Below are 20,000 nucleotides of genomic sequence, written 5' to 3'. Positions count from 1 at the left end.
CGACGAGCCGGCCTCCTCCGTGGACACGCCGAAGGTCACCGCGTCCAGAGAGTCTCCTGCAGCAGAGAGGTTTAAATCGGAGTTAGCGAAACATGGTGGAGCAGGAGCCCCCCCCCCCCAGCCCCCCCAGCCCCCCCCCCCCCCCCCCCCCCCCAACGACAGGACAAAACAAATGTCATTAACAGGAAAAGCATGAATGGAGCCGCTGCCTCTAAATATACTCGATATGAGCGGAGACACTAAAAAAAGACAAGGATACACACACACACACACACACACACACACACACACACACACACACACACACACACACACACACACACACACACACACACACACACACACACACACACACACACACACACACACACACACACACACACACACACACACACACACACACACACTCTCTCTTTGTCTCTGGTGCAGGGTAATTGCTGGGGCCCAGATTCGTCTGAATGCAGATTATTCACGGCCCGGGGCTCTCGGTATGCCCCCCCCCCCCCCCCCCCCGTACTGTCCTCTAATTTGAGCCTCTGAGCGACACTTTAATTAAAGGTTCCTCTCAAACAGTCGACTATTTTTAGCACAAAGACATTCTGTACATTTATGTAAGCAAACGGGCGACGGGACGCTGTGATTGGTCAGGAGCGCTCACCCCGACCCAGGACCCGGTTCTGTTCTAGAACCAATCATGAAACCAAAGCTGGACACACGTCCTCAAAACTGTTAAAGTATCTTCAATAAAGTGTCTTTAAACTTTATTACAGTCAGGAAACAGAAGAGACTGTTGAGTGACTGTTGAGTGTGAACAACTCTTCCACGGATGAGATGAGCAGCCGCTCACTAACTCTGTGTTCTCTGGATCCTTCTGTTGAATATGGACACGCACACGCACGCACGCACGCACGCACACGCACGCACGCACACACGCACGCATGCACATACGCACGCACACACACACACACACACACACACACACACACACAGGCCTTTGATCCGTAAATTTACGTTAAACACATGTTGTTTCCTTTCTGAGCTTTGCCTCCGAGCTGTTAGCACGTCACACGCTGTTAGCACGTCACACGCTGTTAGCACGTCACACGCTGTTAGCACGTCACACGCTGTTAGCACGTCACACGCTGTTAGCACGTCACACGCTGTTAGCACGTCACACGCTGTTAGCACGTCACACGCTGTTAGCACGTCACACGCTGTTAGCACGTCACACGCTGTTTGCACGTCACACGCTGTTAGCACGTCACACGCTGTTAGCACGTCACACGCTTCACTCATCTGATTGGTTGGTTTGGCCCGTGTGTTGGTGACGGACAGATGGTTCATCCATCAGTTGACGCCGTGGCGTCATTCACCTGAACAATCACAGACGCTTTCGTCTCATCGTGAATCGGAACTTTACAGGCTGCGTTTTCAAAGCTGTGTCGACAGAATCAAAGTTTTTAATCATCATTTACAGCGTTGACGGTGGGGGAGCGTTCTCTGACCAATCACAGGTCTGCAGGGTCTTAACCCTGTCTTCACCGTCAGTGACCAGCAGACCAATCAGCCGTCAGTGACCAGCGGACCAATCAGCCGTCAGTGACCAGCGGACCAATCAGCCGTCAGTGACCAGCGGACCAATCAGCCGTCAGTGACCAGCTGACCAATCAGCCGTCAGTGACCAGCGGACCAATCAGCCGTCAGTGACCAGCGGACCAATCAGCCGTCAGTGACCAGCGGACCAATCAGCCGTCAGTGACCAGCGGACCAATCAGCCGTCAGTGACCAGCTGACCAATCAGCCGTCAGTGACCAATTGACCAATCAGCCGTCAGTGACCAGCGGACCAATCAGCCGTCAGTGACCAGCGGACCAATCAGCCGTCAGTGACCAGCGGACCAATCAGGCGTCAGTGACCAGCGGACCAATCAGCCGTCAGTGACCAGCGGACCAATCAGCCGTCAGTGACCAGCTGACCAATCAGGCGTCAGTGACCAGCGGACCAATCAGGCGTCAGTGACCAGCTGACCAATCAGCCGTCAGTGACCAGCGGACCAATCAGCCGTCAGTGACCAGCTGACCAATCAGCCGTCAGTGACCAGCGGACCAATCAGCCGTCAGTGACCAGCGGACCAATCAGCCGTCAGTGACTAGCGGACCAATCAGCCGTCAGTGACCAGCGGACCAATCAGCCGTCAGTGACCAGCGGACCAATCAGCCATCAGTGACCAGCTGACCAATCAGCCGTCAGTGACCAGCGGACCAATCAGCCGTCAGTGACCAGCGGACCAATCAGCCGTCAGTGACCAGCGGACCAATCAGCCGTCAGTGACCAGCGGACCAATCAGCCGTCAGTAACCAGCGGACCAATCAGCCGTCAGTGAGCAGCGGATCAATCAGCCGTCAGTGACCAGCGGACCAATCAGCCGTCAGTGACCAGCGGACCAATCAGCCGACAGTGACCAGCGGACCAATCAGCCGTCAGTAACCAGCGGACCAATCAGCCGTCAGTGACCAGCGGACCAATCAGCCGTCAGTGAGCAGCGGACCAATCAGCCGTCAGTGAGCAGCCTCAGGGTTAAATGTGTGTCAGAGAAAAGTTCACTGAGACAGAATCGATCGACTGAAACGTGTCAACGAACTTTAAACAAACTTTGAACTCTTTGGATTTTTGTGAATGAGCTGAAAATAGACGGACAGACAGACGGACAGACGGACGGACAGACAGAGGGACGGACAGAGGGACAGACGGACGGACAGACAGAGGGACGGACAGAGGGACAGACGGACGGACAGAGGGACAGACGGAGGGACAGACAGACAGACGGACAGACAGACAGAGGGACGGACAGACAGACAGACAGAGGGACAGAAGGACAGACAGACAGACAGACACACAGACGGAGGGACAGACAGAGGGACGGACAGACAGACAGACAGAGAGACAGACAGACGGAGGGACAGACAGACAGACAGACAGACAGACAGACAGACAGACAGACAGAGGGACAGACGGACAGACAGAGGGACAGACAGACAGACAGACAGAGGGACAGACAGACAGACAGACAGAGGGACAGACGGACAGACAGACAGACAGAGGGACAGACAGACAGACAGACAGACAGACAGACAGAGGGACAGACGGACAGACAGACAGACAGAGGGACAGACAGACAGACAGACAGACAGAGGGACAGACAGACAGACAGACAGACAGACAGACAGACAGAGGGACAGACGGACAGACAGACAGACAGAGGGACAGACAGACAGACAGAGGGACAGACAGACGGACAGACAGACAGACAGAGGGACAGACAGACAGACAGACAGACGGAGGGACGGACAGACAGACAGACAGAGGGACAGACAGACAGACGGACAGACAGACAGACAGAGGGACAGACAGACAGACAGACGGAGGGACGGACGGACAGACAGACAGAGGGACAGACAGACAGACGGACAGAGGGACTGACTCTTTTTCATCAGAAGAAAGAGGTCAAAGGTCAGTCACAGAGGTTGATGCTAAGCTAAAGGCTAAAGAGCAAAACACCAGCTAGCGCTAATGTTAGCTTCAGGGAAACGGGCTCTTTCAGCTTTGTCACCACCCAAAACAAGAGCTTTAAGTGAGCCTCCCCCTGCTGCACATTACAGAGAATGCAGCTTTAAGTGGACATTGGAGAGAAGGCAGCTTTAAGTGGACATTAGAGAGAATGTAGCTTTAAGTGGACATTAGAGAGAATGCAGCTTTAAGTGGACATTAGAGAGAATGCAGCTTTAAGTGGAAAGTCTCACCTGGCTCTGCGAAGGTGATGGTCTCAGACGGCGGTTCGGGCGGCGTCGGGCCCCCGGGGCTCTGCCCGTCCTCCTGGATCTCCACGCTGCCGTCTTCAGCCACGCGGCCCACGTGCAGCTTCTTGATGGCGTTGAGCACGGCGGCCCGAGGGACCGGGTGCGTCAGGTTGGGCCGAGTGCTCAGGTGCAGCATGTTGAGAATGTGACGCTTCACCGCCTCCACCATGTCGCTCTGTCCTCCCGGCGAAGACGAGTTCCTCCTCATCTGAGACAGAGAACAGGACGGACAGGCCGGGGACGGACCCGGGGACGGACCCGGGGACGGACCCGGGGACGGACCCGGGGACGGACCCGGGGACGGACCCGGCTCCAGGAGCCCAGGCGCCACGTCCACTCCCGGAGAAACCGTGGGAGAGGCATCGACGAGAAGACCGACGACCACGAAGAAGAACGCCGAAAACAGCGAGCACATGATGGGCCTGGTGGTTCTGGTCCTGGTGTTCCTGGTCCTGGTTTTCCTGGTTCTGGTGGTTCTGGTTCTGGTGTTTCTGTTGGTTCTGACCCTGGTGTTCAGGTCTTGGTTTTCCTGGTTCTGGTGGTTCTTGTCCTGGTGGTTCTGGTTCTGGTCCTGGTGTTTCTGGTCCTGGTATTTCTGTTGGTTCTGACCCTGGTGTTCAGGTCTTGGTTTTCCTGGTTCTGGTGGTTCTTGTCCTGGTCGTTGTGGTTCTGGTCCTGGTGATCCTGGTGTTTCTGGTCCTGGTGTTTCTGGTCCTGGTGGTTCTGGTTCTGGTCCTGGTATTTCTGGTCCCAGTGTTCCTGGTGGTTCTGGTCGTTGTGGTTCTGGCCCTGGTGATCCTGGTGTTTCTGGTCCTGGTGTTTCTGGTCCTGGTGTTTCTGGTCCTGGTGTTTCTGGTCCTGGTGATCCTGGTGTTTCTGGTCCTGGTGGTCCTGGTCCTGGTGGTCCTGGTCCTGGTGATCCTGGTGTTTCTGGTCCTGGTGGTCCTGGTCCCGGTGGTCCTGGTTCTGGTGTGGACAGCTCGGTGGTGCAGGGTCACTCTACTCTCCTCTCCTCTCTGTTTCTGTAATTATACCTCTGTCCGTTTAATCCCTCCCTCCAGCCACAGAGGTATTCCCTCACACACACACACTCACACACTCACACAGTCACTCACACACACACACACACACACACACACACACACACACACACACACACACACACACACACCAAAATCTGTGAGTAAAGTCTCAGAATATCTCAGGACTGTTTGTGGTGTTTCCTCCTGAATGAACGTCACGACAGAAGAGGAGGACGAGTGTCATACCACACACACACACACACACACACACACACACACACACACACACACACACACACACACACATGGATGACTCAGCACAGCATCATCGTCACCTCACGTGGAGGAGAAACTCCGTCGGTGTGAAATTAATTTAGACCGAAGAGTTTGTTGTTAAAATCAGAATCCTGCACACAGCAGATGGACCCCACACACACACACACACACACACACACACACACACACACACACACACACACACACACACACACACACACACACACACACACACACACACACACACACACACACACAGTGACATCAGCACGCCCTCTGCTGGTGGGAGCAGGTGTTACGGCCTCTTCACCTGAAACAGCGTCTGTCGTTCATCATCAAATAACTTATAGTCACATTAATATAAATAAATAAATAAATAAATAAATAAATACATAAAAAAATAAATATATAAATAAATAAATAAATATATAAATAAATAAATAAATAAATATATAAAAAAATAAATATATAAATAAATAAATAAATAAATAAATACATAAAAAAATAAATATATAAATAAATAAATAAATAAATAAATAAATAAATATAAAAAATAAATAAATACATTAATTAATAAATAAATACATAAATAAATAAATAAATATATAAAAAAATAAATATATAAATAAATAAATAAATATAAAAAATAAATAAATACATTAATTAATAAATAAATACATAAATAAATAAATATATAAATAAATACATAAATAAATATATAAATAAATAAATACATAAATAAATATATAAATAAATAAATATATAAATAAATAAATATATAAATAGATGAATAAATATATACACAAATAAATAAATAAATATATAAATAAATATATAAATAAATAAATAAATATGTAAATAAATAAATATATAAATAAATAAATATATAAATAGATGAATAAATATATACACAAATAAATAAATAAATATATAAATAAATATATAAATAAATAAATAAATACATAAATAAATATATAAATAAATAAATACATAAATAAATATATAAATAAATAAATACATAAATAAATATATAAATAAATAAATACATAAATAAATAAATACATGAATAAATAAGTAAATAAATATATAAATAAATAAATATATAAATAGATGAATAAATATATACACAAATAAATAAATAAATATATAAATAAATATATAAATAAATAAATAAATATGTAAATAAATAAATATATAAATAAATAAATAAATACATAAATATTTAAATAAATACATTAATAAATATATAAATAAATAAATACATAAATAAATAAATAAATACATAAATATATAAATAAATAAATACATAAATAAATAAATACATAAATATATAAATAAATAAATACATACATAAATAAATAAATACATAAATACATGAATTAATAAATATATAAATAAATAAATACATAAATAAGTAAATACATGAATTAATAAATACATAAATAAATACATAAATACATGAATTAATAAATATATAAATACATAAATAAGTAAATACATGAATTAATAAATATATAAATAAATAAATACATAAATAAGTAAATACATGAATTAATAAATATATAAATAAGTAAATACATAAATAAGTAAATACATGAATTAATAAATATATAAATAAATAAATACATAAATACATAAATTAATAAATATATAAATAAATAAATACATAAATAAGTAAATACATAAATAAATAAATAAATAAGTACATAAATAAATAAATAAATAAATAAATAAGTAAATACATAAATAAGTAAATACATAAATAAGTAAATACATGAATTAATAAATACATAAATAAGTAAATACATGAATTAATAAATATATAAATGAATAAATAACTTATAAAGTCACATAGATGTGAAATGTAACTCATATTTCACATCTATGTGACTTCTTAACTGTTGCTGTCATTCACGACCCTTTGGGGCGGCAGCAGCTCAGTCCAGAGGTGACTTGGCTGGAACCGTAGGGTCGCTGGTTCAAGTCCCTGTGTGGACCATGTATGGGGAGTGGACTGGTGGCTGGAGAGGTGCCAGTTCATCTCCGGGGCACTGCCGAGGTGCTGTTGAGCAAGGCACCGAACCCCCAACTGCTCAGGGCGCTGGTCACTGGCCGCCCCCCCGCTGATTGGGAGGAACGGCCTCCCTGATCTGAACCCCAGCGTCTGGTGTTAGACTTGTGTGCTGGTCCTGGATCCTCTTTAACAAACACCATGTTGGAACAGAAGGAGGCTCAGAAGTGGACCTGGTCCCAGAGCACACTAGGCCAAAGGTCCAGGATCCAGTCTGTGATGGTCTCATCTGATCTGAGGCCGGATGTTTTGGACACTCGGGTGAAGAGAGGGGCAGAGCTGTCAGCTGATCACCATCTGGGGATGAGCGGGTCAGAGGACGGGGAAGGTTCTGGACAGACCGGGTAAACCCAAACCAGTAGTGTGGGTGAACTGGGACCGTCTGGAGGAGGCCCCTGTCCCAGAGACCTTCACCTCACACCTCCGGAGGAGCTTTCCTGGCGTCCCTGTGGAGGTTGGGGGCATCGAACCGGAGTGGGCGTGGTCCACACGTCTCTGACACACTGGTGGAAGTCTGGGACAGTGCCGAGGGAGTGGCAGACCGGGGTGGTGGTTCCTGTTCAGAAAGGGGGACCAGAGGGTGTGAGCCAGTTCCAGGGGGATCACACTCCTCAGCCTCCCTGGTGAAGTCGACTCCAAGGTGCTGGAAAGGAGGTTGGTCCTGTAGAACCTCAGACTGAAGAGGAACCAGGTGGATCCAGTCCTGGACCTGGACCAGGACCAGCTCTGCACTCTCCAGGATCCTGGAGGGGGTCTGGGAGTGGGCCCACCCGGTCTACATGTGCTTTGTGGATCTGGAGAAGGCCCATGACCGGGTCCCTGGAGATACTGTGGGAGGTGCTGGGGGAGTCTGGGGTGAGGGGGTCACTTCTGAGGGGGTCCAGTCTCTGTACCCCCAAAGAGAGAGCTGAGTCTGGATCCTGGGCAGTGAGTCGGAGTGGTTCCCGGTGGGGGTCGGCCTCCTCCAGGGGGGCACTCTGTCACCAGTCCTGTTTGTGGTTTTCATGGACAGGATATGGAGGCGTAGTCGTGGTGGGGAGGGGCTGCAGTAGGGTGGGCTGAGGATCTGGTCTCTGACGTGGTCCTGATGGCGTCGTGGGTCAGGGACCTTCAGCACTCACTGGATCGGTTCACAGCCGAGTGTGAAACGGCCGGGATGAGGATCAGCACCTCTGGATCTGAGGCCGTGGCTCTCAGCAGGAAACCGCTGGATTGTTCCTCCGGGTCTGGAACGAGTCCTGACCCCAAGTGAAGGACTTCAAGGACCTCGGGATCTGGTTCAGGAGTGAGGGGACGATGGAGCAGCGGGGGCGGAGCTGCAGTCGCTCTACCGCTCAGTCCTGGTTCCTACCCTCACCTGTGGTCCTGAAAGCTGGGTCAGGACCCAAAGAACCAGGTCCAGATCAGGACCCAAAGAACCAGGTCCAGGTCAGGACCCAAAGAACCAGGTCCAGGTCAGGACCCACAGAACCAGGTCCAGGTCCAAGCGTCTGAAATGTGTTTCCTCAATATCAGAGGCTGGAGCTGCTGCCCCTGAGACCTGATCCAGGATCAGAGGCTGGAGCTGCTGCCCCTGAGACCTGATCCAGGACCAGAGGCTGGAGCTGCTTCCCCTGAGACCTGATCCAGGATCAGAGGCCGGAGCTGCTGCCCCTGAGACCTGATCCAGGATCAGAGGCTGGAGCTGCTGCCCCTGAGACCTGATCCAGGACCAGAGGCTGGAGCTGCTGCCCCTGAGACCTGATCCAGGATCAGAGGCTGGAGCTGCTGCCCCTGAGACCTGATCCAGGATCAGAGGCTGGAGCTGCTGCCCCTGAGACCTGATCCAGGATCAGAGGCTGGAGCTGCTGCCCCTGAGACCTGATCCAGGACCAGAGGCTGGAGCTGCTGCCCCTGAGACCTGATCCAGGATCAGAGGCTGGAGCTGCTGCCCCTGGGACCTGATCCAGGACCAGAGGCTGGAGCTGCTGCCCCTGAGACCTGATCCAGGATCAGAGGCTGGAGCTGCTGCCCCTGGGACCTGATCCAGGATCAGAGGCTGGAGCTGCTGCCCCTGGGACCTGATCCAGGATCAGAGGCTGGAGCTGCTGCCCCTGAGACCTGATCCAGGATCAGAGGCTGGAGCTGCTGCCCCTGAGACCTGATCCAGGATCAGAGGCTGGAGCTGCTGCCCCTGGGACCTGATCCAGGATCAGAGGCTGGAGCTGCTGCCCCTGAGACCTGATCCAGGATCAGAGGCTGGAGCTGCTGCCCCTGAGACCTGATCCAGGATCAGAGGCTGGAGCTGCTGCCCCTGAGACCTGATCCAGGACCAGAGGCTGGAGCTGCTGCCCCTGAGACCTGATCCAGGATCAGAGGCTGGAGCTGCTGCCCCTGAGACCTGATCCAGGACCAGAGGCTGGAGCTGCTGCCCCTGAGACCTGATCCAGGACCAGAGGCTGGAGCTCGGGGTCTAAATTTAATCCAAATCATTCAAACATTTCAGTTTTTGTCCATTTGATAAAAAACAAATAAATATTAAAGAATATAAAAGAATAACTCATAAAGTCACTTAAATCAAACACAACATAAATACTAATATAAGAGTTATTTATTTATTTATTATAATAAATAAATAAATAACTCTTCAGAAGCGACCCAACAGTTTTTACGTCACTTCCGGTTCTTCTGTATAATGAAAATAATAATTATTAATAAATAAAATAATGCGTTGAACAGAAACAGCTGAATGAACATTTATATTTATATTTATATTTATATTTTATTTAAACACGGAAACAGCAGCTTTGTTCTGTAAACACTGGAATTAAAACCCAATCAGCTGACTTCAAGCCCCGCCCCCTGCTCACACACACACACACACACACACACACACACACACACACACACACACACACACACACACACACACACTCTCCTCCCCCTCAGCAGCAGCGGCTCGGTGTTAATCCTCTTCATCATGGCGGAAATCAAAACGGGAATTTTCGCTAAAAACGTGCAGAAAAGACTGAACCGCGCGCAGGAGAAGGTAAGAGACGGGGGGGGGGGGGGGGGGTGAGGAAGAGGAGGAGGTGAAGAGGAGGAGGTGAAGAGGAGGAGGTGAAGAGGAGGAGGGGACAGATGGAGGAGTGCAGGAGTCACGCGGCCGCGCAGCCTCGTGCATGTTTCGTGTTGTGTTTAAATATAAACGCGCTTCGGTTCTTTTGATGTTTTCGGGTCAAATCCGCACAAACAGATGACGTCACGGCCGAAACACACGAGGCCCAATGATCAGAAACGCTTCTGATTGGTTCAGGCGGATTAACGCCGTAACACCTTGTGATGACGTCACATGCACGGTGAAAAACATGTCGCGTTTTTCAAGTTTTTAATAAAAAGGAAACGAGGTGTTTTCCAAGGTCGGGGGTGGACGCAGCGTGATGACGTCATTGTTGACGCAGGATCAGTCCTCTGCACGTGAGCACGCGTTTATATTTATACACAAAGACTCGACAGAGATAAATAAAATAATCATAATATAATTAATATTTATTCATATTTATGAGATTTTAATGCGCCAGAGCCTTTGCCTGGTTCTGATTGGACCTTTGCCTGGTTCTGATTGGACCTTTACCTGGTTCTGATTGGTCCTGTCCGTGGTGCTGAACATTTACCTGGTTCTGATTGGTCCTGTCCGTGGTGCTGAACATTTACCTGGTTCTGATTGGTCCTGTCCGTGGTGCTGAACCTTTACCTGGTTCTGACTGGACGCTGTCCGTGGTGCTGAACCTTTACCTGGTTCTGATTGGTCCTGTCCGTGGTGCTGAACCTATACCTGGTTCTGATTGGACGCTGTCCGTGGTGCTGAACCTTTGCCTGGTTCTGATTGGTCCTGTCCGTGGTGCTGAACCTTTACCTGGTTCTGATTGGTCCTGTCCGTGGTGCTGAACCTTTGCCTGGTTCTGATTGGTCCTGTCCGTGGTGCTGAACCTTTACCTGGTTCTGATTGGACGCTGTCCGTGGTGCTGAACCTTTACCTGGTTCTGATTGGTCCTGTCCGTGGTGCTGAACCTTTACCTGGTTCTGATTGGTCCTGTCCGTGGTGCTGAACCTTTACCTGGTTCTGATTGGTCCTGTCCGTGGTGCTGAACCTTTACCTGGTTCTGATTGGTCCTGTCCGTGGTGCTGAACCTTTACCTGGTTCTGATTGGTCCTGTCCGTGGTGCTGAACCTTTACCTGGTTCTGATTGGTCCTGTCCGTGGTGCTGAACCTTTGCCTGGTTCTGATTGGTCCTGTCCGTGGTGCTGAACCTTTACCTGGTTCTGATTGGTCCTGTCCGTGGTGCTGAGCCTTTACCTGGTTCTGATTGGTCCTGTCTGTGGTGCTGAACATTTACCTGGTTCTGATTGGACGCTGTCCGTGGTGCTGAACCTTTACCTGGTTCTGATTGGATGCTGTCCGTGGTGCTGAACCTTTACCTGGTTCTGATTGGACGCTGTCCGTGGTGCTGAACCTTTACCTGGTTCTGATTGGATGCTGTCCGTGGTGCTGAACCTTTACCTGGTTCTGATTGGACGCTGTCCGTGGTGCTGAACCTTTACCTGGTTCTGACTGGACGCTGTCCGTGGTGCTGAACATTTACCTGGTTTTGACTGGATGCTGTCCGTGGTGTGGCTTAGCGTGATGTGGCGTGGCGTGGCGTGGCGTGGCGTGTTGTGACGTGACGTGGCGTGGCGTGGCGTGTTGTGATGTGGGGTGACTTGGCGTGGCGTGGCGTGGCGTGGCGTGATGCGGCGTTGCGTTGCGTGGCATGGCGTGATGTGATGTGATGTGGCGTGGCGTGGGGTGGCGTGGCGTGGCGTGGCGTGGCGTTGTGATGATGCTCAGAACGATCTGAGGAACAACAGAATCTGAAACGTGTCGTTATGAAGAAAGCGTCGTTTTGTGTCTTTGATGTTTTTCAGGTTCTGCAGAAACTGGGAAAAGCCGACGAGACCAAAGACGAACAGTTCGAACAAGTGGTGATCAACTTCAGGAGGCAGGAGGTGACGCTCGCACGCCACAACATCCACCACGCCGTGTTATTACACGTGTCATTAACCACGGCGTGTTATGACACGTGTCATTAACCACGGCGTGTCATTAACCCGTGTCATTAACCACGGCGTGTCATTAACCCGTGTTATTAACCACGGCATGTTATTACACGTGTCATTAACCACGGCGTGTCATTAACCCGTGTCATTAACCACGGCGTGTCATTAACCACGGCGTGTCATTAACCCGTGTCATTAACCACGGCGTGTCATTAACCCGTGTCATTAACCACGGCGTGTTATTACACGTGTTATTAACCACCACGTGTTATTACACGTGTCATTAACCACGGCGTGTTATTACCCGTGTCATTAACCACGGCGTGTCATTAACCACGGCGTGTCATTAACCACGGCGTGTCATTAACCACGGCGTGTCATTAACCACGGCGTGTCATTAACCCGTGTAATTAACCACGGCGTGTTATTACACGTGTTATTAACCACCACGTGTTATTACACGTGTCATTAACCACGGCGTGTCACTAACCACGGCGTGTCATTAACCACGGCGTGTCATTAACAACGGCGTGTCATTAACCACGGCGTGTCATTAACCACGGCGTGTCATTAACCACGGCGTGTCACTAACCACGGCGTGTCACTAACCACGGCGTGTCATTACACGTGTCATTAACCACGGCGTGCCATTAACCACGGCGTGTCATTAACCACGGCGTGTCATTAACCACGGCGTGTCACTAACCACGGCGTGTCATTACACGTGTCATTAACCACGGCGTGTCATTACACGTGTCATTAACCACGGCGTGTCATTAACCACGGCGTGTCACTAACCACGGCGTGTCATTAACCACGGCGTGTCATTAACCACGGCGTGTCACTAACCACGGCGTGTCACTAACCACGGCGTGTCACTAACCACGGCGTGTCACTAACCCGTGTCTGGTTTCAGTCTGAAGGCTCGCGGCTGCAGAGGGAGATGAAGTCGTACATGTCGGCCATTAAAGGTGAGGAACGTCTGCTCGTGTTTGCATCTGATCATAATTCAGTCTCACGGTGAACATGTGACCTGGTGTGTGTCTCTGTGTGTGTGTGTCCTCGTGTGTGTCCTGGTGTGTGTCTCTGTGTGTGTCTCTGTGTGTGTGTGTCCTGGTGTGTGTCCTCGTGTGTGTCCTGGTGTGTGTCTCTGTGTGTGTCTCTGTGTGTGTGTGTCCTGGTGTGTGTCCTGGTGTGTGTCCTGGTGTGTGTCCTGTTGTGTGTCCTGGTGTGTGTCCTGGTGTGTGTCCTCGTGTGTGTCCTGGTGTGTGTCTTTGTGTGTGTCTCTGTGTCCGTCCTCAGGGATGCAGCAGGCCTCCATCAACCTGACGCAGTCTCTGCATGAAGTGTACGAACCCGACTGGCACGGGAAGGACGACGTCATGGTCATCGGGAAGGTCAGAGTCTGAAAGTGCTTCACACAAACGCCACACAAGCGCGTGACCGTGACCGTGACCGTGACCGTGACCGTGATCGTGATCGTGATCGTGACCGTGACCGTGATCGTGACCGTGACCGTGACCGTGACCGTGACCGTGATCGTGACCGTGATCGTGACCGTGACCGTGACCGTGATCGTGATCGTGATCGTGACCGTGATCGTGACTGTGATCGTGACCGTGACCGTGATCGTGACCGTGATCGTGAGCGTGATCGTGACCGTGATCGTGATCGTGACCGTGACCGTGACCGTGACCGTGATCGTGACCGTGACCGTGATCGTGATCGTGACCGTGACCGTGACCGTGATCGTGACCGTGACCGTGATCGTGACCGTGACCGTGACCGTGACCGTGACCGTGACCGTGACCGTGACCGTGATCGTGACCGTGATCGTGACCGTGATCGTGACCGTGACCGTGATCGTGACCGTGACCGTGACCGTGACGTGATCGTGATCGTGACCGTGACCGTGATCGTGACCGTGATCGTGACCGTGACCGTGATCGTACGGAATAAAGTTGTGTGTGCTGTGACAGTGTGAGTTGTGTGTGTGTGTGTGTGCTGTGACAGCGTGAGTTGTGTGTGTGTGCTGTGACAGTGTGAGTTGTGTGAGTTGTGTGTGTGTGCTGTGACAGCGTGAGTTGTGTGTGTGCTGTGACAGCGTGAGTTGTGTGTGTGTTTGTGCTGTGACAGCGTGAGTTGTGTGTGTGTGCTGTGACAGCGTGAGTTGTGTGTGTGTGTGTGTGTGCTGTGACAGCGTGAGTTGTGTGTGTGCTGTGACAGCGTGAGTTGTGTGTGTGTGTGTGTGCTGTGACAGTGTGAGTTGTGTGTGTGTGTGTGTGTGCTGTGACAGCGTGAGTTGTGTGTGTGCTGTGACAGCGTGAGTTGTGTGTGTGTGTGTGTGCTGTGACAGCGTGAGTTGTGTGTCTGCTGCAGGACTGCGACGCCCTGTGGGAGGACTTTCATAACAAACTGGTGGACTCGCTGCTGCTGAACCTGGACGCGTACCTGCAACAGTTTCCAGACCTCAAGGTAAGAAACACTTCCTGGATCTTTGATGACAGTGTTGATGTCAGACTGAAACACTTCCTGGATCTTTGATGACAGTGTTGATGTCAGACTGAAACACTTCCTGGATCTTTGATGACAGTGTTGATGTCAGACTGAAACACTTCCTCTGGATCTTTGATGACAGTGTTGATGTCAGACTGAAACACTTCCTCTGGATCTTTGATGACAGTGTTGATGTCAGACTGAAACACTTCCTCTGGATCTTTGATGACAGTGTTGATGTCAGACTGAAACACTTCCTGGATCTTTGATGACAGTGTTGATGTCAGACTGAAACACTTCCTGGATCTTTGATGACAGTGTTGATGTCAGACTGAAACACTTCCTGGATCTTTGATGACAGTGTTGATGTCAGACTGAAACACTTCCTGGATCTTTGATGACAGTGTTGATGTCAGACTGAAACACTTCCTCTGGATCTTTGATGACAGTGTTGATGTCAGACTGAAACACTTCCTCTGGATCTTTGATGACAGTGTTGATGTCAGACTGAAACACTTCCTGGATCTTTGATGACAGTGTTGATGTCAGACTGAAACACTTCCTCTGGATCTTTGATGACAGTGTTGATGTCAGACTGAAACACTTCCTGGATCTTTGATGACAGTGTTGATGTCAGACTGAAACACTTCCTCTGGATCTTTGATGACAGTGTTGATGTCAGACTGAAACACTTCCTGGATCTTTGATGACAGTGTTGATGTCAGACTGAAACACTTCCTCTGGATGACAGTGTTGATGTCAGACTGAAACACTTCCTCTGGATCTTTGATGACAGTGTTGATGTCAGACTGAAACACTTCTCTGGATCTTTGATGACAGTGTTGATGTCAGACTGAAACACTTCCTCTGGATCTTTGATGACAGTGTTGATGTCAGACTGAAACACTTCCTCTGGATCTTTGATGACAGTGTTGATGTCAGACTGAAACACTTCCTCTGGATCTTTGATGACAGTGATGATGTCAGACTGAAACACTTCCTGGATCTTTGATGACAGTGTTGATGTCAGACTGAAACACTTCCTGGATCTTTGATGACAGTGTTGATGTCAGACTGAAACACTTCCTGGATCTTTGATGACAGTGTTGATGTCAGACTGAAACACTTCCTCTGGATCTTTGATGACAGTGTTGATGTCAGACTGAAACACTTCCTCTGGATCTTTGATGACAGTGTTGATGTCAGACTGAAACACTTCCTCTGGATCTTTGATGACAGTGTTGATGTCAGACTGAAACACTTCCTGGATCTTTGATGACAGTGTTGATGTCAGACTGAAACACTTCCTGGATCTTTGATGACAGTGTTGATGTCAGACTGAAACACTTCCTGGATCTTTGATGACAGTGTTGATGTCAGACTGAAACACTTCCTCTGGATCTTTGATGACAGTGTTGATGTCAGACTGAAACACTTCCTGGATCTTTGATGACAGTGTTGATGTCAGACTGAAACACTTCCTCTGGATCTTTGATGACAGTGTTGATGTCAGACTGAAACACTTCCTCTGGATCTTTGATGACAGTGTTGATGTCAGACTGAAACACTTCCTGGATCTTTGATGACAGTGTTGATGTCAGACTGAAACACTTCCTCTGGATCTTTGATGACAGTGTTGATGTCAGACTGAAACACTTCCTCTGGATCTTTGATGACAGTGTTGATGTCAGACTGAAACACTTCCTCTGGATCTTTGATGACAGTGTTGATGTCAGACTGAAACACTTCCTCTGGATCTTTGATGACAGTGTTGATGTCAGACTGAAACACTTCCTCTGGATCTTTGATGACAGTGTTGATGTCAGACTGAAACACTTCCTGGATCTTTGATGACAGTGTTGATGTCAGACTGAAACACTTCCTCTGGATCTTTGATGACAGTGTTGATGTCAGACTGAAACACTTCCTGGATCTTTGATGACAGTGTTGATGTCAGACTGAAACACTTCCTCTGGATCTTTGATGACAGTGTTGATGTCAGACTGAAACACTTCCTCTGGATCTTTGATGACAGTGTTGATGTCAGACTGAAACACTTCCTGGATCTTTGATGACAGTGTTGATGTCAGACTGAAACACTTCCTCTGGATCTTTGATGACAGTGTTGATGTCAGACTGAAACACTTCCTGGATCTTTGATGACAGTGTTGATGTCAGACTGAAACACTTCCTGGATCTTTGATGACAGTGTTGATGTCAGACTGAAACACTTCCTGGATCTTTGATGACAGTGTTGATGTCAGACTGAAACACTTCCTGGATCTTTGATGACAGTGTTGATGTCAGACTGAAACACTTCCTCTGGATCTTTGATGACAGTGTTGATGTCAGACTGAAACACTTCCTCTGGATCTTTGATGACAGTGTTGATGTCAGACTGAAACACTTCCTCCTGACCTTTGATGACAGTGTTGATGTCAGACTGAAACACTTCCTCTGGATCTTTGATGACAGTGTTGATGTCAGACTGAACACTTCCTGGATCTTTGATGACAGTGTTGATGTCAGACTGAAACACTTCCTCTGGATCTTTGATGACAGTGTTGATGTCAGACTGAAACACTTCCTGGATCTTTGATGACAGTGTTGATGTCAGACTGAAACACTTCCTGGATCTTGATGACAGTGTTGATGTCAGACTGAAACACTTCCTCTGGATCTTTGATGACAGGTGTTGATGTCAGACTGAAACACTTCCTCTGGATCTTTGATGACAGTGTTGATGTCAGACTGAAACACTTCCTCTGGATCTTTGATGACAGTGTTGATGTCAGACTGAAACACTTCCTCTGGATCTTTGATGACAGTGTTGATGTCAGACTGAAACACCTCCTCTGGATCTTTGATGACAGTGTTGATGTCAGACTGAAACACTTCCTCTGGATCTTTGATGACAGTGTTGATGTCAGACTGAAACACTTCCTCTGGATCTTTGATGACAGTGTTGATGTCAGACTGAAACACTTCCTCTGGATCTTTGATGACAGTGTTGATGTCAGACTGAAACACTTCCTCTGGATCTTTGATGACAGTGTTGATGTCAGACTGAAACACTTCCTGGATCTTTGATGACAGTGTTGATGTCAGACTGAAACACTTCCTGGATCTTTGATGACAGTGTTGATGTCAGACTGAAACACTTCCTGGATCTTTGATGACAGTGTTGATGTCAGACTGAAACACTTCCTCTGGATCTTTGATGACAGTGTTGATGTCAGACTGAAACACTTCCTGGATCTTTGATGACAGTGTTGATGTCAGACTGAAACACTTCCTGGATCTTTGATGACAGTGTTGATGTCAGACTGAAACACTTCCTCTGGATCTTTGATGACAGTGTTGATGTCAGACTGAAACACTTCCTCTGGATCTTTGATGACAGTGTTGATGTCAGACTGAAACACTTCCTCTGGATCTTTGATGACAGTGTTGATGTCAGACTGAAACACTTCCTCTGGATCTTTGATGACAGTGTTGATGTCAGACTGAAACACTTCCTCTGGATCTTTGATGACAGTGTTGATGTCAGACTGAAACACTTCCTCTGGATCTTTGATGACAGTGTTGATGTCAGACTGAAACACTTCCTCTGGATCTTTGATGACAGTGTTGATGTCAGACTGAAACACTTCCTGGATCTTTGATGACAGTGTTGATGTCAGACTGAAACACTTCCTCTGGATCTTTGATGACAGTGTTGATGTCAGACTGAAACACTTCCTCTGGATCTTTGATGACAGTGTTGATGTCAGACTGAAACACTTCCTGGATCTTTGATGACAGTGTTGATGTCAGACTGAAACACTTCCTCTGGATCTTTGATGACAGTGTTGATGTCAGACTGAAACACTTCCTCTGGATCTTTGATGACAGTGTTGATGTCAGACTGAAACACTTCCTGGATCTTTGATGACAGTGTTGATGTCAGACTGAAACACTTCCTCTGGATCTTTGATGACAGTGTTGATGTCAGACTGAAACACTTCCTCTGGATCTTTGATGACAGTGTTGATGTCAGACTGAAACACTTCCTCTGGATCTTTGATGACAGTGTTGATGTCAGACTGAAACACTTCCTCTGGATCTTTGATGACAGTGTTGATGTCAGACTGAAACACTTCCTCTGGATCTTTGATGACAGTGTTGATGTCAGACTGAAACACTTCCTCTGGATCTTTGATTACAGTGTTGATGTCAGACTGAAACACTTCCTCTGGATCTTTGATGACAGTGTTGATGTCAGACTGAAACACTTCCTCTGGATCTTTGATGACAGTGTTGATGTCAGACTGAAACACTTCCTCTGGATCTTGATGACAGTGTTGATGTCAGACTGAAACACTTCCTCTGGATCTTTGATGACAGTGTTGATGTCAGACTGAAACACTTCCTCTGGATCTTTGATGACAGTGTTGATGTCAGACTGAAACACTTCCTCTGGATCTTTGATGACAGTGTTGATGTCAGACTGAAACACTTCCTCTGGATCTTTGATGACAGTGTTGATGTCAGACTGAAACACTTCCTCTGGATCTTTGATGACAGTGTTGATGTCAGACTGAAACACTTCCTGGATCTTTGATGACAGTGTTGATGTCAGACTGAAACACTTCCTCTGGATCTTTGATGACAGTGTTGATGTCAGACTGAAACACTTCCTGGATCTTTGATGACAGTGTTGATGTCAGACTGAAACACTTCCTCTGGATCTTTGATGACAGTGTTGATGTCAGACTGAAACACTTCCTCTGGATCTTTGATGACAGTGTTGATGTCAGACTGAAACACTTCCTCTGGATCTTTGATGACAGTGTTGATGTCAGACTGAAACACTTCCTCTGGATCTTTGATGACAGTGTTGATGTCAGACTGAAACACTTCCTCTGGATCTTTGATGACAGTGTTGATGTCAGACTGAAACACTTCCTGGATCTTTGATGACAGTGTTGATGTCAGACTGAAACACTTCCTCTGGATCTTTGATGACAGTGTTGATGTCAGACTGAAACACTTCCTCTGGATCTTTGATGACAGTGTTGATGTCAGACTGAAACACTTCCTCTGGATCTTTGATGACAGTGTTGATGTCAGACTGATTTCTCTTCTGATTCTGAAACCTTTCAGACTCGTGTCGCCAAAAGAAGTCGCAAACTCATCGACTACGACAGCGCTCGCCATCAC

General features: G+C 47.7%; 2 protein-coding genes across 4 annotated transcripts in view; one reads left to right on the top strand and one right to left on the bottom strand.

Moving 5' to 3' along the window:
• inhbab (inhibin subunit beta Ab) overlaps window positions 1-4,272 on the bottom strand; it is a gene marked incomplete at both ends in the record, with an annotated part of 5,007 nt that extends 735 nt beyond the window's left edge. Inside the window, 2 exons of the mRNA XM_083928540.1 lie at window positions 1-56; window positions 3,801-4,272. The exon at window positions 1-56 is cut by the window's left edge and continues 735 nt beyond it. Coding sequence (XP_083784666.1) covers window positions 1-56; window positions 3,801-4,272 — 528 coding nt within the window. The remainder of the gene's footprint in view (window positions 57-3,800) is intronic.
• A 5,886-nt stretch (window positions 4,273-10,158) lies between these two features.
• amph (amphiphysin) overlaps window positions 10,159-20,000 on the top strand; it is a 57,553-nt gene continuing 47,711 nt past the window's right edge. For all 3 annotated transcript variants that reach the window (XM_083927717.1, XM_083927718.1, XM_083927716.1), the window contains exons 1-6: window positions 10,159-10,254; window positions 12,171-12,251; window positions 13,219-13,273; window positions 13,605-13,699; window positions 14,682-14,777; window positions 19,944-20,000. The exon at window positions 19,944-20,000 is cut by the window's right edge and continues 51 nt beyond it. In XM_083927717.1, coding sequence (XP_083783843.1) covers window positions 10,186-10,254; window positions 12,171-12,251; window positions 13,219-13,273; window positions 13,605-13,699; window positions 14,682-14,777; window positions 19,944-20,000 — 453 coding nt within the window. In that variant the 5' untranslated portion in view covers window positions 10,159-10,185. The remainder of the gene's footprint in view (window positions 10,255-12,170; window positions 12,252-13,218; window positions 13,274-13,604; window positions 13,700-14,681; window positions 14,778-19,943) is intronic.

This window comes from Echiichthys vipera (assembly GCF_963691815.1).
Source record: "Echiichthys vipera genome assembly, chromosome: 15".
NCBI classification, from domain to species: Eukaryota; Metazoa; Chordata; class Actinopteri; order Perciformes; family Trachinidae; genus Echiichthys; species Echiichthys vipera.
The sequence above is the reverse complement of the archived record's forward strand: the minus strand, read 5'-3'. Positions and strand labels throughout refer to the sequence as shown.